The 23,297-nt window shown below is 39.4% G+C and overlaps 1 protein-coding gene across 1 annotated transcript; it reads left to right on the top strand.

The window, feature by feature from the left end:
• Positions 1–6,740: 6,740 nt before the first annotated feature.
• On the top strand, positions 6,741–21,404 carry LOC132637424 (LOB domain-containing protein 22-like). The gene is made up of 3 exons (XM_060354513.1): positions 6,741–7,510; positions 11,393–11,514; positions 21,226–21,404. Exons 1-3 carry the CDS (start codon positions 6,741–6,743, stop codon positions 21,402–21,404), a joined length of 1,071 nt encoding a protein of 356 aa, XP_060210496.1.
• Positions 21,405–23,297: the final 1,893 nt, after the last annotated feature.

Genomic DNA, 23,297 nt, shown 5'->3' with positions numbered 1-23,297 from the left:
ATTTGTTGGTGTTTGCTGTTCGACCATCCAGGTAGGTTACGGCTTACCCTTAGTGAGACTTCGTATAGCGAAACATATATTAGATGATATTGTCGGAGACAGCATGTGAACCTTCGGGTATGAAGTTGGGTTGGACATTGCCTTAGGTTGGGCCCTGTTTTGTGTTTGGGACTAGTCATCTCGTTGTGTTGTAATTTGATTGTTCTATTGTCTTGGCTTGATGCCACGTGTTGTTAGTAGATATTGAAATCTATTGTTCCTTCTTGATTATGATATCGTTGGCGTACCCACTGTTGGTACTTGTGACTCTGATACATTGTTGGCTTACCCACTGTGGGTACTTGTAATTCGGATATATTGTTGGCGTACCCATTGATGGTACTTGTGATATTGAGCATGATTATTGATGATGATACATACATTGCACAGACTCTCATTCTTCATGATATACTGTTGAGATACTGATGATACTTGATGAACACTGTGATGAGCTGAGCTTGATTTTTACTTGAGTGATGTGAGAGTCCAATATCCGATGTTTGTTCCGGAATCGTGGATTGAGTGAGTGCATGGACTCCGCGGGTCCCCCAGGGTAGTGCCGGTGAGATCCCCGTAGGCAAAGATCCGGGGTCCCGTCTGTCTGTTGGCCAATCCGGGATAGGTGACACTTAGACTTCGCTAGTTACCTTGGGTTGTGCTACCAAGATGTCGATATTTTCGTCCGGAGTACATGTGTACACAACATTTGCATGACATTGCATTGCATCCATACATTATTGCATTGCATTGCATTGCATCACGGCTTGATTTGGAGATGATTTGATGTTGTACTTGTGATGTTGGATTCAGACTTGATATTTGAGACTCGGCACATTTGGGATTAGATGTTCTTCTTAGGCGTTGATGCATACTTGGCTTCTATTATGTTTGACTTATACTTGTTGGTTTATCTGCCTATCTTGCTTTATTATCTGAATTGTGTTAGCTATGCTTAGTCGGCTGATGATGCCTACCAGTACTGTTGTTTTGTACTGACCTGCACTTGCTGCATTCCTTTATAAATGCAGAGTATTAGGTTGGGTCTGCTTCCATCTCAGGTGGCTGATAGTCGTCTTCAGCATTAGCACCGAGTCTCCAGGGTGAGCACGACCTTTCACTGCCTTGAAGACTTTTCTATTTTTTATGTCCTATTCATATTCAAAGACATAGACATTTTTATGTATTATTATTCCAGACTTGTAGTACTTCCTTTTAGATGCTCTTGTATGACTTAGACTAGACCCTAGGGGTATTTTTATTATTCTTCACTATATTTATTATATAATATTGTGAGACTTACGTATCTATTCTTTTCCGCTTGCTCGAATATTTATTTATGTCTTTAATTATCATTGGGTTGAGGGTTTACTTACCGAGGTGGGGAAGGTAAGTGCCCGCACGACTTATGTCAAATTGGGTTGTGACACCTGTTCTTAAAGAATTTTCTGCCTCCACCTCCCTCATGACTGAAGTTACCTGCAGACTTAGCTCTTTTACTGATTTCCCTCTCTTTCCCTTTCTGAAGAGCTTCTTCTTCTTTCACCAGGTCCTCATTACCTTGCACAAAAGCCACCATCTTGGCAATCGTCATGTTTTTTTATGAGTAGCCGTATTTGCATTGCCGTACAAGTCAGATTTGAGTCCAAGCACAAATCTGCTGACTACTGCCCTCATGTCGGGAACCATATGGGAAGCATGCTTGGCCAACAAAACGAACTTGTGATAATATTCTTGGACTGTTATGTTATTCTGCCTTAGCCTCTCGTATTCAATAGCCTTTGCTTCCCTGACCTCAATTGGCATGAAGTGGTTAAGAAAAGCATCTGCAAACTCATCCCAAGTAGCAGGAGGTGTATCTTCCCCTCGGGATTGTTCGCATGACTCATACCATATATAGGCCACATCCTGTAACTGAAAAGCACCAAACTCCGCTGCTTCTATCTCAATAGCATGCATAATGCGGAACACCTTCTGCAGCCCATCTATATAGTTCTGCGGATCTTTCTCTGCCTTAGTCCTTCTGAACACTGGAGGTTTCATTCACATGAATTCCTGAGTCCTGGAACTAGTAGATCCTCCACTAGCACTAACGCTAGGAGCCGTTTCCTGACGTTGAGCCTGATTAGCCACAATCTGGGTGAGCAATTGAATAGCTCCCCTAACATCCATGTTCGAAACATTAGGAGGTGTAGCTGTAGCATTAGTTGTTCGGGCTGCTGGGCATGTAGCAGCTGTCTAAGTCTGAACGGTTTCTTCCTAAACTGCATCAGTGGCAGCCCTTTGGCTGGTGGCTAAGTTCCTCTTCGTGTACTTTCTTTTCAGAGCCATTTTCTGAAATACGTAATTTGCACGAGTTAGAAGAATTCCTGAAAGTACTGCTCGAACTGCACGATCTAGAGTATGAAAGAAGTGAGACAATCCTGAATGTCTTAGTGGTCAACTGTTTATATGTGTGGGGCCCTCACACATATAAAAACGACCCCACTGGACACGGTTTCATAGACTCCCTAAAACACTTGAACCTAGTGCTCTGATACCAAGCTTTGTCACGCCCTGAACCATGGCCTGGGAGTAACATGACACTCGATGCCTGAATGCATGTGACCGAGCGAACCACATGGCTTGCTGACTCAACATGGGCATCAACTGATGCAGAATAACGGATGAACATACATAATTTAAGTAAAGCGTGGGACCATAAATCATAAGTCTGAAAATTTTCATAGTATCATAATGCGGAATAGTCTGAATAAACATAATAATAACGAGCCAAATTGGCTAAACCATTCCGAATATCTGACATAACATAATTGACTAGTCTATGAAACCTCAAACATGAACATGAGTCTACTAAACATAACTGCTAGGACAAGGCCGCCAACATACCTTTAACGCAGAACTAATAGGACATTGATAAATGACGAAAAAGAAGGGGCTCACCAAAAGCTGATACGTGGATGATCCTACTGAGCAGATGCGTCGTCCTTTAAATCCGTACTTGCATCGTGAAATGCATGCCCCCGGGCAATAGAAAGGGGACGTCAGTACATTGAATGTACTGGTATGTAAAGTAACTAAATGAAATAAACATGGCACATGAAATAACATAATGAGAGCTGAAACTGAAACCTGGTCATGAACATGAATACACACACATATATATAATCATGAGTAAAAACATTTTAAGTAGGGAGCGCGTACATATAACTGACAACATGAATCACCACGTGTGTACGTGGAGTCTGGTCCCTAACCCGACCAACAGAGCTCTCACACCTTGCCAGGGGTATAAGATATAAATACAGCACGAAAGGATTCAATCAATAAAGCATGAAGGAATCGTCCTAAACATGGGCGCAACGATCCTTATCCTACGGTGGCTAGCGTAGTTTCAGGCTATTAAAGCCTTCTCGGTAATCTGTGCAACTCCCAAAAGCATAAACATAATATAGGTGGCATCTGAGCCCATGGTTTTTCATAAAACGTGACTTGTATTATACATGGATGTAGTTACATAATATACTTGCATGAAAACGTGTAAACATGTAGAGTGTTTCATGAAAATAATCATAGTAATTAGTAACTTGCATGTATGAACCCGTGGAATGCAAAGGATGGGTTTTTCATTGATTACAGACAGATTCTCAATAACCAAAATGGAATATCAAGAGCACAATAACGAACTACATATAGAAACATGGTACATCATGGTATATGTACTTAGGGTTATCATGAACATGTCTAAAACCCTAGTTTTGGCGAACTTTTGTATAATCATGGAGGAACGTGGCGTGGGGAAGAACAAAGATGTTCCGACACGTCGATAGAAGCCCTACATACCTTGTTTTCTCCAAAGGCTTGAGAATGTTTGAATCTTTGAAGAAGAATTCCCAAAATCTTGAGTCTTGAACCTTGAGGTGGGTTTTCTTGAAAACCCTAGGTTAAGAACATTGAATTTATGCTTAATAATCATTAACATATGTTAGAATTCACTTGGGATGATTAGAACGGACTTACCTTAGTGTTCTTGGTGATGGAGGAGAAAAACATGTCGTTCTAGGGTTTAGGGACTTGTAAAAATAAAAATTGGAACTGAAACCACGTATTTACAGGTTCTGGTGTGGATTGAGTTTTACGGACTGAATTACAGTTAGTAATTCTTGGACTCTCAAAACAGAATGCCCAACTAAACACCTCTTCAATTACGGTCACAAATTACGATCCGTAATTTCCTGACCGTAATTTTCCATGTCCAAAACCAGTGACCGAATCAATTTTTTACGGACCGAGTTACGGTCCGTAATTCATATTACGGCCCGTAACTTCTGGACGTAATTTCCTTTTTTTTTTTTTGAACTGTAGCAAAATTTCAACTCCAACATTCTCCATTTGATTTTCTAAGTCTAGGATCAAGGTCATAGCTTAAGTTAAAGGTACGACATGTTATACCAATTTTAATTGTGCACTACAGCTTTAGACTTGTAAATCTATTTTCTAAAAGGAAAAAAACTAAAAATTGGTATGGTTATGTTCAATCTCATTAGTTCAATCAGTTTTAGAAAATCCTTTGATGCTCTAATTTCTTGCCTTATTTGACCATTTCATATATTACATAAAAAAACTACTTACATTTTGATTTTACTTCAAATTATTGAATATATGACATGTAATTTATTTTTGTAAGTTCCACTAAACATCCTTAACAATTTGAGTTTGAGCAACAATACCTCCTTCACCTTTTGAATGAGATAATAAACTTCTTTAATCTTATATCAACAGCTAGAAATGAGTTGGATCACTATATCGATTTTTTTAAATTGCAAAAACATGATCCACAATAGTATAGATTATGACATATTTATAGTAATCAAAAAATTTAAGTAAGGGTATTTCATAATTAAATTCATATATATCTTTTTTTTTTTCTTCTTTTGGTTTTCGAAAACCTGTCATTAGGCTTCATGTTATAATTCTTTTATTTTAGAGCTTAAATTTTAAAAATATCTTGATTTATCATATTAATTATGTTATTGTAAGTATTATACTGCTACAACAACTAAACTTTTGTGAAGCATTTTTCTATTTTCGTGTTATGCTGACACATTCAAAGTCTTTTATTAGTAAATATTTTAAATCAAAAGTTACAATCTCCAGTATTAATATAGTTAATAACTTATATGATATTTAAAGTTTTTTAAAAATTACTTGAAAATATTAATTCAAATAAGGTTTTTATTTTATATAATATAAGATATGAACAAGGCATTATTTCACAATCTCAAATTTTTAGGATTCTTGAATAAATTTACCCACTTATATACAATATTGTTGAATACTTTTTGGTGTTTTTCATTCTTGATCTAAAAAGCATATAAAAGTCTATGATAAAAGTTATTTTTGACATTGTATTTTTTTTAAACTATTAGGATTATGACATGTAAGAATGATATGATAATAGATTAAATTTTTATACAAAATTGAATAGTTGAAATATAATTTCCAATACTAGTAATTAAATAAAATGCATCAAGAAAATTTGAAGCTCTACAAAAAAATAAAAATAAATTCATGTTGCAAAATGAAACTTTTAAAAATCAAAAGAAAAAGATTAAAGGAAATAAAAAGGTATGAAATTTAACTTTTATACAGTGCTATTGCTTAAATTTTTTTTAATTATCCCTTATTTAAAAGAGTATATGTTATAATTCATATTAACTAGATGTCGTTTTTTATATTTTAAAAATGTATGCAATAATCCAGCTCATTTCTACCCATTGGTTTGAGATGGGGGTCATTGTCTCATTCAAAATGTGAAGAGAGTGTTGTTTTCCAAACCTAAAATGCTAAGGGGATAAAGTGGATGTTATTCTATCTTTTTAATAAATATCTTTCACTAACCATGTTTAATTGAATATCTTTGACCTCAATTTATCACTTCGTTATCATAAATCGATGTAATTTGGTGTGAACACCGAATGCGAATAAAACTTTTTCTAAATAATGATAAGGACAAAATATATAATCTTTTCATTTCGAACTTGTACATCTTAGGAGCATATATTTTTGTCTAAGCACGTTTTTAGCTTATTTCGAACGCATAACAGTTATTTTCCAATATCACGATAAAATTACAAGTCTATTTGGATTGATCAACATGCTTTTAAAAATTAAATTTTGAAACGGTAAATTAAAAAAAAGAAAATGGACAGTAAATTCCCCCTTAGCCTTTTCTTTAAGTAAGGAAATAGAGAAGCCTAATTAGATTAGGAGTAGGACTTAGAAGTTACTGCTAATAATATTATATTAGAATTGGAATTGGGGTCTCTAGTTATAGGATTGATTATCTTTTGGAAACTCAACTGAACGCTGACTTTGTAGGCAAGTTTTAAAAATTACCATTTGAATTCTTAATTAAAATTCCTACCCAAGGTAGACTTCATTTTCAAACAGTTTACCAAAATGAGAAGCAATTAAGGAAGGACAGTAATTTAAATAAGGTAAAACAATTAAAACACGTGATTTGCCATGTAACCACGTCTTAGCGAGAATTACGCATACACTTCTTTATTAGTTGAGGGAGATATTCACTCCAAGTTTATACGCTATATACACTGCTAGATTCTGGCACTTTTTATTCATTCATCCGTGAGAAAACACCGGATGTTTTGTATCGGCGACTCTAAAAGGGATATATATGAACAATGACAAATGCTGTCAACAACACTCATAACATCTCCTCTACACCTAGTCCTCCTTCTGTCACTACTAATTCTTCTGGACTCAAAAAGAACACTACTACAACAAGAGTTGCTTCTCGGGGTGGCGGCGGTGGAAGTGGCAGAAATGGTTCGCAAGCGTGCGCCGCGTGCAAATATCAACGGAGAAAATGTGCGTTTGACTGTCCGTTAGCCCCTTATTTCCCAGCCGAAAAGCAGAAGGATTTTCTCAACGCCCACAAACTCTTCGGTGTTAGTAACATATTAAAGGTACTAAAAAACATTGCGCCGTTTCAGAAGGATAACGCGATGAAAGCGTTAATATTTGAGGCTAATATACGTGCCGGAGACCCTGTTGGAGGATGTTATCGAGTAATCCTGAATCTGCATCGCCAAATTAATCTTTATCATGCGGAATTGCAATTTGTTTATCGTGAGATATTCCGTGCCCAAGCGGCGGCTATCCAAGAACAGCGAAATATCAATACGACAACTAATAGTACAGTGAATTTTGATCTATTACCGCTGCATGACCTTTATGAATACAACAGATCTAATTCAATTTATATCGGAGAAGGATCAAGCAGTCAAAAAGGAAAAGAACTCGAATGTTTCACCAGTGATGAAGAATTTGAAACTAAAACAATTATGAGAGGTTCTAATGGCAAACAATCGTTTGCTGAACATGAGGATGTCAAGCCACATTTTGGAAATTTTCATAATTATAAAGGCAAGGGAGTAGCAACAGAATTAAGGTATGTTGATTAACTATATCTTGTTGTATACATATTTTTACCGTACTTTTTGAAATGTAACCAAGAAAAATCTAAACTTACGAAGAACTAGACTTCAGTTTGTTATTAATCATATCTATGATATCAATTTAAGGTGTTGTATTTTTTTTCTTCAAAATTCTCTTATTTTGGTAGTCATTATTATAGTGCTTAGTATCGTAGTCACTAGTCAATACCATTTGTTTGGCAAATTCTTAAGAAGTTGAGCTAAATATATGACAAATTGATATATATGACTAAAGCGTGAGTCTAGTGAAATAGGTATAAACCCTTGTTTTGTCTAGAGATAACTAGAGATCAATGTGTTGATGGTTGGAAGAAACTAAAATGGTTAGTTATTGACCAAGAAAGGAAAATTACCCTTTGAAAAAGGCCTTTAAGCACTGGATTAAGAAACGAATATTTTGTTTAGGGTTGCCTTCAGTAGTAAATGATTGGTAATTAAAATCTCGTATTATAATTTATGAACGGGGTTAAGTTGATCAATGCATACATAGAACATCAGCCTTTAAATTAAGGTAATGGTTTGCAATCTTTTGCTAATGCGTTGCAATCAGCCTAGATACTTGAATATGATGTCCAACTCCCCAGTATTGTTGGTCCATTATAGAGTTCAATGGAAATTTAGAAAACTGCACTAGTTTGATTTATTTATCAAAGGCTTTGTTATATCCATAGGTGCTTTCAAGCTAAGCTAGTCGACTTGCAAACTCCGGCGTTGAGTGTGTGCTACCTTGTAAATGTGTTATGAAATTATTTAAATGAATGAGTTCTTACTAATGTGAATTTGTTTAAACTTTGCCTTTATGCAGCGATGACAAGGTTGTGTCAAAGTTAAATTGAGCCTGGATGCTACTTCTTTTCGCTCAAGAAGTGAGGTGTTCAAGCACTTGTATAACCTTTGAAAATAAAGTGTATCTTCTTAGGCATACATAGACGCAGAGGATTTTTTTTTCCGACAGTTGTTACGGGAGATTTTGTTCAAGACACTTGATTTATATAATCTTTTGGATGTAATCTTACCTTAATATTTGCTTCAAATTTTGATTGTCACGAGTTTTTAGTTTTCCCATGTTTGAAAAATAGAGTTGAAATATCGCTGAGCAAGAATTTTGGACTTGGAAATTGAGGAAGTGCATAAAGTACCAGACTCGAATAGCTTTTACTTTTAGAAGTATATTTTCTAGTCACCCCTCCCTTTGATTTGCAAACTTTACAACTTCCCCCTCTTTACCATGTTTAACTCAAATAATTTAACAAGTATAGTTTATAGTGTTTACCATGCAATACACACAAGAAAATAATAAATTATGAAAGGAGAAATCCCCGAAAAGTCGTTTGGTTCACAATGGGTGATATTTAAACGGAGGAAGACAAGGTTAAGATTAAATTGTTCAAAATTATAACTAGGGCCTAGGGGTGTTCACGGTTTGGTTAAAAACCGATCCAAACCGAAAATTAAAACCAAACCGATTAAATGAACCGATATTTATTTGGGTTAGGTTTGGTTTGGTTTTGAATTTTTAAAAACCGATAATATTTGGTTTGTTTTTGGTTTTACGAAAAGCAAACCGAAGAAAAAACCGAAATGAACCGACAAATAAATTTTATATATAATTTTTATAATTATATATATACAATATATTAGTTTTTATAAATACTTTTAAATTATACTTTTTAAGCAAAGTTTTATTTATCTCTAATAAGCTAATGAACTTTATACTGTAAGCCGATTTTAAAAAAAAAATCAATGAATTCAAACTCATTTATTCAAAGAAACAAATATATGAGATTTACCTAGATTTATTTTTTGTATTTCTTAGAAATTTTATTCACTTAATTAAAATCATAAATCTTAATACATTTTCTCCCTAATGCAAGAAACTGTAGCTACCACAATAAAAGGGTAATAATAGATTATAAGTTGGAAAAGGATAGAAAATTCTCTCCTAATTGTAGGAAAAAAACATGAAAGAGAGAAATACCATTAATTTTCTTAAAAACCAAAAAATTGGCCAAAACCGAACCGATTACAACCAAACCAATGGATATGTATTATATTTGGTTTGGTTTGGTTTTAATAATTTTAAAAACCGACCAGCTTGGTTTGGTTTGATTTTAACCTAAAAGCGACCCGAACCGACCCGTGAACACCCCTAATTATAATATGCAGCCACTATCAAAATTTGTTAGATGCTTTCTAATTGCGCTCTTTAGCCAGGTATTTTGTGCAATTGCTAGCTCTTACCAGGGGCGGCTCAATAAAATTGGTGCCCTAAAGCCAAATCTTAACAAGAGGTTTCAAGTATATTCAATAAAACTAGCTCACGCACGTGCATCTCGTGCATCACATGTGCATCCCATGAAATAAACTTAGTTGAAATATGGCAAGTATGAGTTCTCGTGAATGAAATTTACATCGTTGTTTTTTCCAACCGGTTTTTGGATGGCACTAGTTACAATTTTTATGGTTCAAATCTATTTTAAAGTTTTCTTTTATCTATATATAAAAAATAGGAGAGGTATAAGCAATGTGGTTAAGCCAAGAGGCAAGATAAAAACAAGCCACTTGGTAATTTTTGGACAATGTTAGATATTCTTTGTAATAAAAATGAATTTTGAATTAAAAAAATAAAGTTTTTAAATTAGATAATAATTTTAAAAATTTAAATTTGAATTGAAGAATTGAAAACTGTATCTCACTCTTATTCTTATTAGCGTATACGGATAAAAACCGGATATGAGTCAATCCGGAGAAACTATGGATCGGAGTAAGAAAAGGGCCAGGAGTTCGCACGAGGGGCGTCACACCTCTCCGGATAAGCGCTTTAATCGAAGCTGAGCAGAGGCGCCATTTGGCCCGGTCTCTATGCCACCGATGGTTCGGGGACTCTTCCCGAGGGTTCATCACCGTTGATCCGGACAACCGTTTGCCCGTGTGTCCGTTGGTCCGTTATGACCGTTGCTGAAGCGCACCAGTGGTGTCACGTCATGGTCGGCTACCAACTATGCGTGTGTCAGACGGCGCCGTTAGTCCAATCCCACCAAATCCGTGCAGGGGCTGTCCTTCTTATTGCTATTTTATTAATTCATATTGTATGAGGCCCATGGGCTCACTGCTATAAATAGGGCATATCCACCTCCCTCAGGGGGGTTCGGCTCTTCTTACTTTCCAAGAACATTTGTAATAGAGGAACTCTTATATACAAATTCTTCCATCATTTAATTCGGCCAAGGCCGCCTGTTATTGTGATTAGTGCATTTCATCTATCAAGTATCATACATTGCTCACAAACCTTTATATCGCTAACCAACTGTCGTCATTAGCGGTTCTACCAAGGAACCTTCAAATACTTTATTTTCTTTGTCTAGTACACATCAAGAACAAAACACATATCCTATACCCACCTATAAATTTAATTGATTACTCGAATCCGGGGTAAACAGTTTGGCGCCCACCGTGGGGCTAGGATAATAGTGGTCTTTGACCTTGATTTCTACCATATTCATCAAAGCCAAAAACGTCCTTACCCATCTCTGTGAAAACGGTCCAAATGGCTGACGTCGAACAATTCGGTCATGTCAATAATACCGAGATCGTGGCGGAAAACGAAGGGAGCGGACTGCGGGCATTGCCGAACCCCGCTGATCCGAACCCCGTTGATTCAAGGGACTCAACCGGCAAAATACCGTAGATCAAGAGAACGCCGTCCCACCGGCAACCGACCCCCTAAACACTCATCATTTCGTTACATTCTCCCGGGATCGGGGCCGGAGAGAACTGGACGCACCAAACGATGGCATTAACTTGCGTTTAATCTTTGAAATGTTGCAGGAACAAAGGGCGGCAATCGCCGAGCAAGGATTAGCGATTGCCCAACTGCAGAGTGGAAAGGGTGAAGCTGGGCCTGAAAAAGCTAAGGGTACAGTGGAAATCGGAAGGAACGAGCCACGGGCAGTCGAGAGTAATGATTCTGGGGCCGGTTCCTCCACCGAGGTTCTGAAGATGCTCGAAACTTTGGCGCAGCGAGTGGATTCCACCGAAAAGAGGGTCGAGACGTACAACTCTTGGGTGGATCAGATACCGGGGGCTCCACCTTTGCTAAAAGGGCCAAACTCAAAAAGGTATATTCAAAGGACTTTTCCTCCGAGTGCGGCCCCCAAGTTGATCCCGAAGAGATTCAAGATGCCGGATATTCAGAAATACGATGGCACCACGGACCCGCATGAGCATGTGACCTCATACACCTGTGCTATAAAGGGCAATGATATGGAAGAAGATGAGATAGAGTCGGTATTTTTGAAAAAATTCGGAGAGACTCTATCGAAGGGGGCATTAACGTGGTACGACCATCTACCCGAGCATTCGATCACTTCTTTTGAAATGCTCGCCGACGCCTTCATCAAAGCCCACGCCGGTGCCATCAAGGTGCAGGCCCGTAAGACTGATATTTTCCGGATAACCCAAAGGGACGACGAGCTACTGCGGGAGTTCGTCACCCGGTTCCAGAGGGAACGGATTGAACTCCCCCCGGTGCCAGAAGAGTGGGCCGCGCAGCCTTTCACAAAGGGCCTCAACATGCTAAGTTCGGTGGCTTCGGCCAAATTGAAAGAAAGTTTGCTAGAATACGAGGCCGTAACATGGGCCGACGTCCACAATCGGTATGAGTCGAAGATTCGGGTGGAGGATGATCAATTCGAGCTCCCACCGGTAAGGATCAAAGTAAATAGAGGTTTCGAGGCACCAAGGAAGGGATACGAAACGAAGTCCGAATCATCGAAAGAAAGATTTCGGCCATATCCCCAGTCGGAGAGACAAAATGTCAGGTCAGAAAAATTAACCGAGAGTCCAAGCCATTTCTCTGGACGAGGCAGCAAGCGGGTTGAGCGCCCGTCGAACAGTTGGGGACTCTCGTTTAGGAGCGATGCCGGAAGTTCCGCCAGTAATAAGGTTCCGCCAAAAATTTCGGAGTACAACTTCAACGTTAGTACTTCGGGACTTGTCTCGGCTATTGGGCGTGTCCCCGATGTAAGATGGCCTAAACCATTGAGGTCGGACCCGGGTCAGCGGGATCCGAGCGTAGTGTGTGAATATCACGGAACCCACGGTCATAGAACCGAAGATTGCCGCCAATTGAGAGAGGAGGTAGCCCGGTTATTGAAAAATGGCCACCTCCGAGATCTGCTGAGCGAGCGGGCCAAAAAGCATTATAAGGAAAGAGAATCTTATCAAAGGCCCGAACCTGTCGAACCCCAACATACGATCAACATGATAGTGAGGGGCATTGACGCCCCTCGAGGGCCGGTAATGAAGCGGACGAAGATTTCTATTGTTCGTGAGAAGCGCACCCGAGGTCAGTCGACCGAGGGATCTATCTTCTTTAATGACGAAGACGCGGAGGGCATCATCCAACCCCACAATGATGCGTTGGTAATTTCTGTACTTGTCTTTAAAACTAAGGTCAAACGTATTTTGGTTGACCCAGGTAGCTCGACCAACATCATCCGATGGAGAGTGGTTGAACAGCTGGGACTGCTCGGTCAGATCGTACCAGTGGCCCGAGTGTTAAGCGGGTTCAATATGGCAAGTGAAACCACGAAGGGAGAGATCTCGTTGCCCGTAAACGTGGATGACACCATTCAACAAACGATGTTCTACGTGATCGAAGGGAACATGAAATATAACGCGTTATTGGGCAGACCTTGGATACATGGTATGAAGGCGGTTCCTTCAACACTGCATCAGTTGCTGAAATTCCCCACTCCGGAGGGGGTGAAAACCATCCGGGGCGAGCAGCCCGCAGCAAAGGAAATGTTCGCAGTAGATGAGGCGGCTCCCCGGCCCGAGAAGCCGGCTCAGGAAGAGAAGGGTACAACCGGAGGGGAGGTCCCCCAATAACAACTTAAGTATACTGGACCGGGTCCAGTGCACGAGGAGGACGACTTCGGGATGCCCAGATCTTTTGTCATGCCGGATGACTCGGACGCGACCAAGGCAACCGTGGAGGAGCTGGAGCAGATCATCTTGTTTGAGTTCTTACCGGACAGAAAGGTATACCTGGGCACGGGGCTCACCCCAGAGCTCAGGCGTAAATTAATTGAATTTCTTCGAGCTAACGCCGATTACTTTGCATGGTCGCATATAGATATGACAGGTATATCACCGGAAATAGCATCACACAAACTCAGCTTGGACGGGAAATTTCCCCCGGTCAAGCAAAAAAGGAGGCCCATGTCAGAGCCAAAGCACGCCTTCGTGAAAGACGAGGTAACGAAGTTTTTGAATATAGGTTCCATCCGGGAAGTGAAATAGCCGGATTGGCTTGCTAATGTGGTGGTGGTGCCCAAAAAAGATAATAAATTTTGAATGTGTGTCGATTATAAGGATTTAAACAAGGCATGCCCGAAGGATTCATTTCCATTGCCTCACATCGACAGAATGATCGATGCGACGACCGGGCATGAAATGTTAAGTTTTCTCGATGCTTACTCCGGGTACAACCAGATCCGGATGCACCCGGAGGACCAAGAGAAAACATCCTTCATCACCCGTTATGGGACTTACTGTTATAACGTCATGCCTTTCGGATTAAAAAACGCCGGTGCAACTTACCAACGCCTAGTTAATGGGATGTTCGAAGAACAAATAGGGAAAACGACGGAAGTTTATGTTGACGATATGGTTGTTAAGTCCCTGGAAACAGAGGACCATTTAAAGCATTTGCAGGAAACCTTCGATGTACTCCGCAGATACAACATGAAGCTCAACCCCGAGAAATGTGCCTTCGGCATCAGATCTGGTAAGTTCCTGGGATTCATGGTGTCAAACCGGGGAATTGAAATCAACCCGGATAAGATCAGGGCCATCGAGGTCATCGAGGTCGTGAACAACATAAAGGGGGTACAGAAGCTCACCGGGCGGATCGCGGCGCTGAGTCGCTTCATTTCGAGGTCCTCGGACAGGAGTCACCGTTTCTTCTCTTTGCTCAGAAAGAAGAATGACTTCGTTTGGATGCCGGAGTGCCAAGAAGCCCTAAGGGAATTGATGAAGTATTTATCCAGCCCCCCGTTGCTGCACACGCCGAAGTCCGATGAGCCACTCTTCCTCTATTTAGCAGTCTCCGAAATGGCGGTAAGCGGCGTTTTAGTCCGAGAAGAATCAGGTACACAATTCCCTATCTATTATGTAAGTAGAACTTTGGGGGATGCAGAGACCCGTTATCCCCATTTGGAAAAACTGGCCTTAGCATTGGTAAGCGCTTCCAGAAAGCTCAAACCTTATTTTCAATGCCACCCCATATGTGTGGTAACCACTTACCCTTTAAAAAGCATCATGCATAAACCTGAGTTATCCGGTAGGTTAACAAAATGGGCTATAGAAATTAGCGGTTATGATATCGAGTACAAGCCTCGGACGGCCATCAAATCCCAAATCTTGGACGATTTTGTGGCAGATTTTACCCCGGCCATGGTCCCCGAGGTCGAGAAGGAACTTTTGCTGACCTCGGGAAAGACCGCGGGCATTTGGTCTCTACATACAGACGGGGCCTCGAATCTTAGAGGTTCCGGCCTTGGGGTTGTCCTTAGGACCCCGGCCGGGGAGGTCATCGACAGTCCATTAGAACTGCTAGATTGACTAACAATGAAGCCGAGTATGAGGCTATGATTGCAGGTTTGGAATTGGCTCGAAGCATGGGAGCCGAAACAATCGAGGCAAAGTGCGACTCGCTTCTAGTCGTGAACCAGGTGAACGGCGTATTCGAGGTAAAGGACGAACGGATGCAGCGGTACCTCGAAAAAACGCAGGTGGTGCTTCATCAATTTAAAGAGTGGACCATGCAGCACATACCGAGGGAACAGAACAGCGAAGCCGATGCATTAGCAAACTTGGGATCCTCGGTTGAGGGGGAGGAAATCAACCTCGGGGCAACGGTGCACTTATCAAACACGGCCATAGACACCTGGCACGCCGAAATATACACAATGGGCTTGACCGGGGATTGGCGCAATAAGTACATCGACTACTTGCGTGATGGGAAGCTCCCAAGGGACCCGAAGGAGTCACGATCGCTACGGACCAAGGCTGCCCGCTTTTTCTTGGTGGACAGTCAATTGTATCGACGGTCCTTCCTCGGTCCTTTAGCTAAGTGTTTGGGCCCCGGTGAAATAGAATATGTGATAAGAGAGGTGCACGAGGGGACCTGCGGCAACCACTCCGGTGCAGAAGCTTTGGTTCGGAAAATCGTCAGGGCCGGTTATTACTGGAACCGGATGGACGAGGACACGAAAAATTTTGTCCAAAAATGTGACGGGTGTCAGAAGCATGTTCCGATGATTCATCGGCCCGGGGAGTTGCTGCATTCGGTCATCTCACCTTGGCCTTTCATGAAGTGGGGAATGGACATTATTGGTCTGTTACCTCGGGCCCGTTTCATTTTGTTTATGACTGACTATTTTTCTAAGTGGGTTGAAGCGCAGGCCTTCAAAAAGATAAGAGAAAAGGAAGTCATCGACTTCATATGGGACCACATCATCTGCCGCTTCGTCATTCCGTCTGAAATAACCTGTGATAATGGCCCCCAGTTCGTGGGTGGCAAGGTCAACAGTTTCCTCGAAGGGTTGAAGATCAAGAAAATCGTGTCAACCCCGTATCACCCATGTGCAAACGGGCAGGCAGAATCAATGAACAAAACGATAATCCAAAATCTGAGGAAGAGACTTGAGGCATCGATGCATAATTGGAGGGAAATACTCCCGGAGGTGCTCTGGGCTTACAGAACCACATCCAAATCGAGCACGGGGGAAACCCCGTTCTCATTGGTTTACGGATCCGAAGCCTTCATCCCCGTGGAGGTTGGCGAACCGACCCTCCGTTTCAGATATGCCACCGAAGAATCAAACGGGGAGGCTATGGCCATGAAGCTCGACCTCGCGGATGAGCTACGCGAAGGAGCGTCGGTCCGCATAGCGGCACAAAAACAGAGGATGGAAAGATATTATAACCGAAGAGCCAACTTTCAGCATTTCCAAGTGGGGGACTTGGTGCTTCGAAAAGTCACATTACATACAAAGAACCCCAACGAGGGAAAGCTAGGACCAAACTGGGAAGGACCGTACAGGGTAACCGGTGTAATGGGCAAAGGATCATACCAGCTGGAGTCCATGGATGGGCAATGCCTGCGCAACAACTGGAACATAGCCCATCTAAAAAGATACTACTGCTAAGGTATGATCTTCCCACATACTTTTTGTTAACCGTATTTGTTTTTTGCAGGAAATCAAGGACAGCACAAAATTAGAATTTAGGACTGAAAGCACGTGTTGCACTCTTTTCCTTAGTGCGGTTTTGTCCCGAAATGGGTTCTCCGACGAGGTTTTTAATGAGGCAACAAGTACAACGTGCTACGCAACAAAGATAAAGGGCCAGCACTCGGACACACGAGGTCACACCTTCCAAGTGGGGGCTTGATAACACTCACCCGACCTCGAAGCTCGGATAAGTGTTAGGGGGGTGTTATACCCCATTTTAACCGGGTTGAAGCGGAGTACAACATTTTGGTGATTCCTATATGCTTTTGTTTTAAGGAGTCGCCACCTAATTAATTTAACGGTGAATTAGGGCACCTAATTATTAACTAAGGTAAAGCTAACTAAACCATCGTTAATAGTCTGCTTAATCAGTATGATTCTAGGTAAGGGTTCTATATTATCCTAAAGGGAAAGGGTTAGGCATCCTTTAGAGTCCGTTAACTACGGTTATCCGGTCAAACTTAGGTTAATTAATTAAGGTTAAATAAGATGCTTAAATTTTAAGAAAAAAAAAAAGGAATAATAAGTGTTGCTAAGTTTTAAGAATATATAAAAAACGCGGCCTGAAATAAGATTTAGAAAATATAATAATTTACATAACAGAAGATTTTAAATGCAATTCGAAAATAAGATTTATAAAATGTGGCTAAAAGCCTTAAACAAAATATAATGAGGCGATTTAAACTGAGACTTGCTGACAAGATAATAGTTTGCACATAAATAATAGCTTTTAGTAAATTTAAACTTTGAATAAAATTATGTTATGTAAATACAGCGATGTAAACAAAATCTAGCTTTATTTTATAAATATGATATAAAAGGACGTGAGTTTCTTTTTTTTCTTTTATTATTTAGCTCAGCTAAACTACATTCGGCTAATTGGACGAATCTCGGAAAGTTATTTATAGACATACGTGAATTCATTTTTTGGCATATCCATCATATTTCCAATTTTAAGATAATAAAGAAACAAAAGGAATCCTTTAATTTAAAATATATGTTCACTCTAATTGAAAGTCAATTATTCTAATGAAAACAAATATTATAAGTACTATGAAAATTTTAACAAAAAGAGAAGTATCTTAGGTAATTAACTATTGGTTTTCCTTAAGTTAACTACCCATTGTCCCAAAACTAAGCCCACTAATTTACTAGAATTCCTCTAAATTAAGAAAATAAAATAAGATAGGATGTTAGTCATACAAGCAAAAAATACACAACAATAAAATATGGAAGAGAGGAAACGTTAAATGGGTCTAGCCCATTTTTAGGGCCCAACTCCTGCTGTTTTCATTTGGGCTTTGGCCCAGAATTCGATTTGCTGTTTCTCTGGCTGCGGGTAGAACCAGATACTGAGGAAGCGTCGTCGGGCTTTTAGCCCAACATAGAATGCGGGATAAGAACGAGCGCCCTCGGACTCGTATGCGGTGGTCATGCATAAAAAGTGGAAAGAAAGAGGATTAGAATATAATCAAAATGAAGAATATCAACCACGTAAGATATACATTCAAACAGATTGTGTATATACTGCGTATAACCCATGTATATCATACAACAGTAGTATAATAGCAAAGAGGGAAAAGATAAGTAGCAGGGCTCTGCCAATACATTGCAGTTCATATTTTAGGACTGATCATTTAGATGCTCAGGTACCATGACCAAACTTTAATGGATTTCATCAAAAACTAAAATAAAACTAAGGAAGAAGCTAAACATTTTACAACCTGTATACTTCACAACCAACCGAGCCAAGCACTAAGCGTTATTTTTTTTAAATAATGCATTAAACCAAGTGAATTACTGGAAATTGAAAGTTGAAGTATTCAAACTCCTTAATATGATTTAACTACACTCCTCATTAATGTGTTTCAGTGAAACTATATTAATAATATGCATAAATATACATAATCAAACATATTGCACATTGTAAAGTAAGAGTATATAATGAGCAACATCCCAGCGGGTAGGTAGGCAGGAAAACTCACAGGCTAACCATTTGAGGTTTATATGATATTAACTGGTTGCTTACAGGTTAGTAAAGGGTATGATCCTTTTCCACATTCATACTATTTAAAGAAGTCAAATGAAATGTACAGTTATAGAACATAAGCAATAACAAACACAGAATTAGCATGCTTGAGATCAGTTTGTGAAAGTAAGACCTATTCAAATCATGTGTTCCAGACTGAGATGAATATGTAGACACTGAACTATCCTAGTGAATTACAGCCAATTAGTTCATTCAAGGCACATCAATATTATAAACATTTTACTCATATAAGATTTTAGAACCTCTTCAAGCGTACCAGGACAGCAGATGCACTGATTTAGACTGGGTAAAGACAAGTATGTTGAAGTCTCAAAATAGGTTTTTTTTTCCGGTTCATTATGCATACAAAGATCCCATTCAACCAGTTTTGAAACTCATTTTTTAGCATTTTTTATTAAATTTAAAGCCCCTATGAACCTTAAGAGATGAGAACAGTTACAACAAATCGTATGAACACTCATAAATCATAGTACTAAAGCATTTTAAAAGGGTCAAGTAAGAATTTTGATTCAAACTCCTATATGCATATCTAAACCCCAATTCGACTTCATAAATACAGCCTCATTATACTATTAACACATGATAAGGACCAATATTTTCCGCAAGAATGAATTAACAACACACCAAAAGCCTATAGAATATGCTGCAGATAATCAAGAACGAAATTTGTTTAAACACATGCTGGAAATAGGATCTGGAAGTTGATAATTCTCAAGTCACATAATCTCCACTGTGTAAAGCAAACTAAACCAACATGAACATGTTTGACTGGAATATAATTAATCCAAGCTATCAGGTAGTCAGGCTAAGCGGACCAACACATAAACATTCTAAACAAAGAAAAAAAAACAGGGATAACTAATGCATAATCATGCTTAGCCGAGATGAAATGATCATATAAGACCTACTGGTCTTAAACTAATCCAGGCATACCGTACAGGTTTAGCTATTAAAACAAAGCAGAGGGCATTATTCAATTCAGACAGCATGGTGAGATGACAAACAAACTAGTGCACCAAATAGGGGTCACAAATGATTTTAAACCTAAGCTCCGAGCAAGTATAAGCATGCTTCAATTATCAATAAACTCTAGGTCCATAATTTAGTATACTGGTCTGATTATAACAAAGAAGAAAGAAAAGAAAAAAAGAAAGAATCAGGGGGGCATGTTGGGCATACATTTAGACAGGGTGGTTTCAGAACAGAGTATTTCCACTAGCTATAAATTTCATTTTTTAACCAACATATATAGTACATGCAGATTCCAAGAAAAAGCTTAAAAAAAACATGCTTATTCAATCTATATTTGGCAGAACTTAATGCAAAATCTTAAGCTATACAAGGATTTCCCGTAATCACCTCAAGTCGTGTTATACTAAATCTTTAGCCAACTGACAGAGTTTATACCAGTCTCAAACCACTTAACTGAAGTAATATTACAAAGCATACTAGTGAAGGAAGACAAATTATACTAATCTTATGCACGTAACTTGGACTTATGTAAACTCTCTACGGCATAAGGAAAATGTAAAACATGGACGAACAACAATTTAAAATAGCTTTAAGCTGTATTAATAGCAAGGTAGGGCCTAATTCTACATGATTGAGATTCAACCCTCAATAACAAACTAAGATTAACTTAGAAGGGCTACGCAGGAAGCTAATACTCTTAAACATGATCAAACAGGATTCAAATATGAGCAAACATCTCCAGACTAATAACTAATGAGCAGGTTAGGCAGCAATGATTATCGAACCCATAAGTAAAAGGGTAAACAAGCAATTAACTACCATAATAACGTCCTAGAACACACATAAGCAGAGAAATCATTATAAATTCGAAATAACTAAAAAGAGAAGATTTACTGACCTTCTTCGGGTGTAACGAAGTGAGGCTTCGAGTCTCCGATCTACCTCGACACACCACGAAACCCGAATTTGTATACGCACGAGTATAAACAAATACCCAGGGCGAAAACAGAAACTAATTTAGATTCTTTGACTCGATAGCAAGCAATATTACGATTGCTAAAGGAATTAATATCTTTGAAAAGTTTTAGACGGCTCAATTTATGCTTTGTAAGGATTTTTGCGGCTGAAGAAAAAGACCTAGTTCTTGGGGGGTTTTCCCTAATCCAAAAAAATCCAGAAAAATCCTCAGTATTTGGAGAGTTTTTCACAACCTAGATTCTATGTTTTTTTTTTCCGAACTTGATTTTTTCCGCAATCCTTTTTCCGATCCCTTTTCCTTATTCCGAAACTCCTATTTATAAGGGAATTTCCCTCGTTTGCTTTGCACTGTGTTGAATAAAAACAGATACGCGTGGGGAACTAGGGGAATTTGGTAGCAGTGAGCGTGGGGAGCAGGAGAAGATGGGGGGTGGTGACAACGTGTGGAAGTTCAGTGGAACAGAGGGATGGAGAACACGAGAAAATGGAGGTGTCAGAGGAAACGTGGGGAAGGCATGGGAGAGCAGAGAGGGAGAAGAGAGATGAAGGGGTGGAGCGTGTGCGGCGGCTAGGGTTTTAGGGGTAAAGGGAAAGAGGAGAAGAGAAGAGGAGGCGGAGGTGAAAAGGAAAATGAGGGGAAACCCTTGGTTTCCCTTATTTTGAATAAAATGGATCGGACCCGGTCCATTTGTGGACTGGGTCGATTTTTAGACCGAGTATTAAAAGAATGGGCTAATAAATTTAAATATGGACTGGTCTAAAATTTGGGTCAAAATATAGGCTGGTCAAAAAATATTTATGAGTTGATTGGACTTTGATTTGGAATTCGATAAATCAAAATACGGACTGAGTGCAAGAAATAGTTTGGCTTCTAAATTTGAATAAAAGACCCATTTTAATTAACGATATACTGAGGGTGACAAAATATTTCTTAATACAAAATGTGTGATTATTAGGACTCGGGTAATAAAATGCTATGATGTTGCAATAGCCGTGCAATAATATTTTAACAATAAATAAACGTTGTCATTAAAATGCGCGAAATAAAATGCGATGTGTATGCGGAAGTGGGTAAAACATTGAAATGCACATTTTAATAATACTAAATAATAGTAGCGAGTGAATAGCGGTAATAATACTGCTAATAATAACAATGGTACTATTTGTTGTAATGACCATAATAATAATAATAATAATGATAATGGTAAATATAATAATAATCAATAATAATAATAATAACTTAATAATAATGATAATAATGATAATAATTAATAATGATAATAACGGTAGTAGTGACGGCAGTAAAGATAAATGCCAGGATAATGAAATGTCAGTATTAATAAAAGCTAATAATTATAGTAAAAAATGCAAATAATTATTTTTTAAAGTTGCCAAAATATTAGAAGCGAAAAGATAGGTATTTTGGAGGAGAGGCGGGACAAAATTGGGTGTCAACAACTTGTCCCTCTTTGCCTGGTAATGATGAAAGAATTGTCGGGCAAAGACGTTGACTTAGTAGCCTATTTTGTCCCGGCTAAAGGGTTATGGAGGACTAAGGGTAAAGAAAATTACGGCCGAACTCTGGTCTCTGAATCGCCTACATATCTCGGGTTGCACAAGAATCAGGCCGTGTGTAGTTCTGGGATGACTACGACACCTATAACTGGCAAATCACGATTTGGTGCGAAACTTTGCAAAATATTGTCCTAGTGTCGAATTATGATGACACTGGGTATTGTGATAGAACTCTGAAAATTGAGTGTGCTGGAATGCGAACGGAAGATTTGAAATTGGAGCCGAGTGTTCGAGGTAGATCATTGACCCTTGTCGGAAGTTTTCTTATCCTTCCCGACGTATTGCCCCAGTTCACTGCTGAAGAAATAGTTCCACGTTGCGCTAAAGCTCCTGCGAAACTTTAAACTAGATAAAAATAGTCAGTAACAAATAAATATTGAAGTAAAGTGATGCAAGTGCGGTGAAATGCGGCTGCGAGCGCACGCAGGGCATTTTGAAATAATAATAAGACAGGGCAGGTGCGGTGCGATGTCTTATGCAGAAATTTTCAAAGGGCGATGCGCAGCCTTATGCGGAAACTACAAAGGGCGGTGCGCAGCCCATGCAACATGAAAGGCGGTGCACAGCCTTATGCAGAAAATTTAAAGGGCGGTGCATGGCCCAGGCAGTATATGAAAGCGATGCAAAGGGCGGTGCGCAGCCCATGCATCCTATGAAAGGCGGTGCGCAGCCTTATGCGAAAATTTTAAAGGGCGGTGCATGGCCCAAGCAATATACGAAAGCGATGCAAAAGGCGGTGCGCAGCCTATGCATCCTATGAAAGGCGGTGCACAGCCTTATGCAGAAATTTAAAAGTGCGGTGCATGGCCCAGGCAATATATGAAAGCGATGCAAAGGGCGGTGCGCAGCCCATGCATCATATGA

Source organism: Lycium barbarum, chromosome 4, assembly GCF_019175385.1.
Source record: "Lycium barbarum isolate Lr01 chromosome 4, ASM1917538v2, whole genome shotgun sequence".
In the NCBI taxonomy this organism is placed as follows: Eukaryota; Viridiplantae; Streptophyta; class Magnoliopsida; order Solanales; family Solanaceae; genus Lycium; species Lycium barbarum.
The sequence above is the reverse complement of the archived record's forward strand: the minus strand, read 5'-3'. Positions and strand labels throughout refer to the sequence as shown.

Excerpts from the sequence above, each read along its gene's own strand:
- LOC132637424 (XM_060354513.1), top strand. The coding sequence starts at position 6,741 with ATGACAAATGCTGTCAACAACACTCATAACATCTCCTCTACACCTAGT. Across the intron at positions 7,511-11,392 it reads GGAGTAGCAACAGAATTAAG|GGCGGCAATCGCCGAGCAAG; the intron begins GTATGTTGATTA and ends GCAGGAACAAAG. Across the intron at positions 11,515-21,225 it reads CGAGCCACGGGCAGTCGAGA|ATACGCGTGGGGAACTAGGG; the intron begins GTAATGATTCTG and ends GAATAAAAACAG.